At 53.4% G+C, this 5,036-nt stretch overlaps 1 protein-coding gene across 2 annotated transcripts; it reads left to right on the top strand.

The window, feature by feature from the left end:
• The first annotated feature begins 1,979 nt into the window (after positions 1 to 1,979).
• LOC123166935 (Holliday junction resolvase MOC1, chloroplastic) lies at positions 1,980 to 3,988 on the top strand. Of its 2 annotated transcripts, none has more exons than XM_044584759.1 (2): positions 1,980 to 2,154; positions 2,246 to 3,988. In XM_044584759.1, exon 2 carries the CDS (start codon positions 2,273 to 2,275, stop codon positions 3,695 to 3,697), a length of 1,425 nt encoding a protein of 474 aa, XP_044440694.1. In that variant the 5' UTR covers positions 1,980 to 2,154; positions 2,246 to 2,272; the 3' UTR covers positions 3,698 to 3,988. The 2 variants fall into 2 exon arrangements, with proteins under 2 accessions (XP_044440694.1, XP_044440695.1); XM_044584760.1 differs by having other exon boundaries at positions 1,985 to 2,154; positions 2,243 to 3,988.
• Positions 3,989 to 5,036: the final 1,048 nt, after the last annotated feature.

Here is a 5,036-nt window from a genome sequence, read left to right as displayed (position 1 = left end):
CAAACTACGAACGCTGGAAATCACCTCAAACAAAATGAAAAGAGCAAGTAGTGTTCGAAAAATTACATGAAAGGAGCAATTACTGGGAGTATGGTACGCATTTGCGTTGGTAAACATTGAAATACTCCATTGTTGGAGTACGTGCGTAGCTTCATGAACAAATAGGTTTACTTTTTTTCCATGGTAATACATGTCTCATTTATACAATAAGGATAATAATACAAGTCATGAATATATCAACCTGATAAAACTAAAAAACAACAGAACACTAGCCTTTGCATAAAGAAATACCGACCAAGAAATAAAATTGCAGTCAAAACCAAAAAAACCTCTGAGCTTGACATGAACGCCCATCACATTCCTCTGGCATCATCGTAGCAGCCACCAAAGGAAACACGACATATCACCTCCTCACCGAAGCTCGACGTGGCTCCATCGCTGATATGCAGCCTTGCAGACCTTCAAGGTGGCTCACCAAAGACGAAACCATTGCCGTTGAACAAATCAGACCGGGGCAACACCCCAGATACGCCATCGAACCCCAGATCTGGCACCCCCCCTGCCGCACGAGTAAGACGTACCAGGAGAAAATCAATACCAGCTGTCGTGGTTTTGTCACGGCAAATGTCCTACTGAAAGGACTTAGACGCGAGGGCATCACAACGGTGATTAACTTGTCGGGGTTGAGCGGGATAAGAGACACGAGTTTACCCAGGTTGGGCCCCTCACGGTGGAGGTAAAATCCTACTCCTGCTCTTGTTGCTTATTGCTTGAGTATTGATTACAAGGGAGCAGATTCGCTTGACCTAGCTATCGATTGGTTGTAACTTGTCATATTTTGTGCCAGGGACTCGCATTTATATACAGGTCGAGACCTCCAGCTTACAAGAGTCCAGGTCGAGTTACGATCCGTGCCCGAGCCCTACTATAAGTCATCTTGCCTTATAAGACAAGTCATCATATGGCAGCTTACACCTCCTGGCCGCCTGCCGCCTTCTGGCTACGGGCCCTAAGCCGGCCCATCTGGTGAGCCGCCCTTTTGATTCTACATCTTGGTCATTATGGCCTATCTGAGGCCCAGCTTCGAGAGTTGCCAATGGCTTGACCAGACCCTATTAGGGCGGGTTATATCGCGGGGTTATATCCTCAACACCAGCCATCCACGAACCCAACACACGATTCACCATCTTCTAGATGTCGTCGATGCAGACAACAATTTGCATCCGCTTCTGGACTACCTCCCAATCTCCGCATTGGCGCTGGAGCACACACCATCACAACGGCAAAGCCCTATGATGTCTCCACAGGCACGCCATCCTTACTTGAACGGACTGGTTTTAAAATCCATGCCCAACAATAGGACTGATCGCCTCATCGGGAAGGGTCTGAATAATCTTTATTCAGCGCCGCCATCGTCATCACCGCCGCCGAAGTCAAGACGATCAACAACCTAAAAACCTAGACTACGAGAGCCTAAAAGCGATCCACACGTGTGAATCCGACGATCCCCCTCACCACCGGCGACCAAGGTCGTCGGCGGAAGAGCTCTCCTAACGGCGGCTGCTTGCGAGATCGCCTTCTTTCTTCGGGTGCAAGAAAGAAACTATACGTTCCTATTTTACTGCTCACCTGTATTCATTGTTGGATTTGTTTTTACGTACTCCATCTGTAAACAAATACTCCGTGATCCTAAAGGAAAATACTCCGTGAACATGGAGTAGTAGTTTTTTTTCCTATCACGTATGTGAAAAGTAATATCTGTGTAGACGAAAAGCGGTCTTTTCTCCGCATCATGTCATGTGAATGGGGCGAATGATGAAGGCATGTCACTGGGCGAAAAGGAGAGGGAGCGTAGTTTGGTGGACCTACTCAACGTCTAGTGAACGTCGACTACTACTCTCTCTTTTGTTGCGCTCCCCCCTTCCGCTCCCTCGCCCCAACGGTCGAATCGGGCCTGCCTCTTAAACCCTCGCCTCCTCTTCCCCTCCGCGCACGCGCCGCACCCGCACCCGCACCCGTTTCCCCCTCCCCACCCCCATTTCAAACCAGCAGAAGCGAAACAAATCCCCTCATAATCCTCCGATCCGCCCACCAAACCGCGCCCCTAATCACGCAGGAATCCATCCGCTCGCCTCCATCAATCAATCCGTCCAGGTACCCGCCGATCCCTCCCCAATCTCGGTCTGCTAATCGCTCGCTCGCGGCGTCGCCTCTGATCTCTCGGATTCTGCCGCCGCCGCAGCAGAAGACGGCGTCTCCGGCGGCGGGGGCGATGATGGAGGAGGACCCGCTGATCCCGCTGGTGCACGTGTGGAACAACGCCGCCTTCGACTCCTCCAACTCCGCCTCCTCCAACGCCTGGCACGCGCACGCCACGCCCGTGCGCAGGGGCGAGAAGGAGAACCGCCGCCCCGCTGAGACCGACGACGCCGACGCCGAGATCGCGCGCATCGAGGCCGAGATCCTGCGCCTCTCCTCGCGCCTCCACCACCTCCGCGTCTCCAGGGGCCACGACGCCAACGCCCAGCCCACCGGGACGCGGCCGCGGGGGAGGGCGCTCGGCCTCGCCCCCCTCGACGACGACCTCCCCGCCGCCGCCGCGGACCCCGACAACCTGCTCCTCCTCCCGGAGAAGCAGCAGCCCCCGTCTGCCGCGCAGAAGCCCAAGCCCGCCGCCAAGCAGCAGTTCCCGGCGTCGCGGGGCGGCAGGGGACTCAGCATCGGCCCGCTCGACATCGCCGCCGCGAACCCCACCAAGGCACCCGCGGCACGCCAGCAGCCGCAGCCGCAGCCGCAGCAGGGCGCCGCGGCCAGCCGCATCCTGAGGCCGATCAAGGAGCCGCCCGTGCAGCGCCGCAGGGGCGTCAGCCTCGGGCCCTTGGAGATCCAGCACGGCGTCAGCGGCACCAAGCCCGCCGCGGCGGCCGCGGCACGCGCCAAGCCGTTCCCCAGCAAGCTGAACGCCATCCGCGAAGAAGGGCTGGCTTCCAGGCAGCAGCCCGCGGTCCCCGCCAAGCTCTGGCCGTCGAGCAACGCCAGGCAGCCGCTGGACAGCAGCAAGCAGGGAACCGCGGCGAGCAGGGCCAAAGCGAGGAGCTCCAGCATGAGCCCCAGGGCGAGGAGGCAGTCCATTGCCAGGGCCACGAACAGCGCCAGGGGAGGCGTCGCTGCGTTCGGGGCCGCCAAGGTGGTGGCCGACGAGCTCACGCCCAAAGCTGCGATGAACCACACCGGCAACACGTCCACCTGCAGGAGGCCGGCAGGGAGCTCCAAGGTCAGGGTCGTCCCCAGCCGCTACAGCCTCATGCCCGGCGCCTCCCTCGGAGCTGCAACACAAGACAGGCGCCGCAAGGAGTCTCTCCCGGGGTCGACAGGGGGCGCAGGCCAGAAGGAGGAGACCAAGGCGATGCCCACTGAGCCTGTCGACGATGATCTCTCTCCTGAATCACTCGACAAGGTTGCTGAACTGCTCCCGAGGATCAGGACCATGCCGCCTTCCGACGGGACTCCCCGCGACTCCGGGTGCGCGAAGCGGGCAGCCGATCTGGTGGGGAAGCGATCCTTCTTCGCGGCGGCCGCAGCGGGCGAGGGCAGTGCCATTTCCTCCTACCAGGCGCGGGTCCTCGAAGCCGAGGCACCGGAGGAGGCAACAGCAGCTGCAGCAGCAGAGGCCTTGAGCGATGAGGCAGCAGCATGATTTTGATCCATTCATGATTGGTCGGAGCGCTTGCTTAACTTGAGCATTTGGGTGAGGCTTTTTGCAGCGTGTTACATAGTCAGTCCGTCTACTGTTATATTCCTATCTCATGCTTTGTTTGCCGATTTCATTCGTTAAGGCCCTGCTAGAGTGTGAAGAAGACCTTTATATGGGTGCTCTTGTTTAGTTTTACCTGTCAGTCAGTGTGCTCTGTTTTATGTAAGTAGTGTCATGGTGTGGTACTGAAACCCTTTTGGTTGGAAATGCAAGAGGATAATATTCTGCTCGAAAGCTTGCTGAAGTTGAAATGCTTTCCTTTGGTATGCAAATGGGTGATGAGTAGCATTTCTTATTTTAGCCATTGTTTCAGCAATTTTCACTTCTGCAGACATGTGTTCTGGTTTTCAGATCCTGCATAGGCATAGCTAATAAGATACAGATTTATGGTGAACTGGCTAAGCTTGAATCCAAATTTACTGTGAATTCAGTATTGCCAGCCCATTCAACTTGTTTTGTTGCATCTATAGGTACCTTTATATGTGTTCTCGTGCTCTTGTCTTTAATTTTTACTGTCTGTCTGTCAGTGTGTTCTGTTTCATGCAATTAGAGTCATGGTGCGGTACTGAAACCTCTTGTTTGGAAATTCAAGAGGATAATATTCTGCTCAAAAGCTTGCCCAAATGTTTTCCTTCCGTAGCTGATGAGTAGCATTTCTTCTTTCATTCAGCCATTGTTTGAGCAATTTTCATTTCTGCATACATGTGTACTGGGTTTCAGTACCATCTACTATGGTTCATGCATAGGCATATATAACTGATGAGATAAAATAATAACAGTAAAAATGGAGGTGTCTGGGTAGCAGAGTGTTCATTATAACAACAGCCAAGAGATGGGCTGACTAATCTTGAATCCATATTCACTGCAGATCCAGCATTGCCAGCCCATTGAACACTTGTCTCATGCATCTATAGATAGATAACTTTGGCTGTAGGGATAAATTTAACCCACAAAGCACAGACAGCTGGGAACAAATGGACAAGCCATTGTTGGAGATCCACGTGCTCATCTTGAAGCATCACGGGATGCTAAAATTGATTGGGAAAGATGAAGAAAGATTTTAGTGGCACCATCATCTGTCTATTTATAGTTAAAACAAAATGAGGCATGTTGGGAACAGCATACATGTAGCTAATTCATGAGTGGCATGCATGGCGGGCTGACAACATTCTGAAAACTAATGCGCACACGTCCTGATTCCTGAAACAGAATTGTTGTTCACTCATATTTCTTTGGCAGTAGGAAGAGTAACTTGATAGTCATAGATCTCCGTAGATTACTA

This window comes from Triticum aestivum, chromosome 7D (genome assembly GCF_018294505.1).
Source record: "Triticum aestivum cultivar Chinese Spring chromosome 7D, IWGSC CS RefSeq v2.1, whole genome shotgun sequence".
NCBI classification, from domain to species: domain Eukaryota; kingdom Viridiplantae; phylum Streptophyta; class Magnoliopsida; order Poales; family Poaceae; genus Triticum; species Triticum aestivum.
Note: the sequence above shows the minus strand (reverse complement) of the source record. Positions and strands in the feature narration are given on the sequence as shown.

What these genes read in the sequence shown, in the direction of transcription:
- LOC123166935 (XM_044584759.1), top strand. Translation starts at nt 2,273, where the DNA reads ATGATGGAGGAGGACCCGCTGATCCCGCTGGTGCACGTGTGGAACAAC.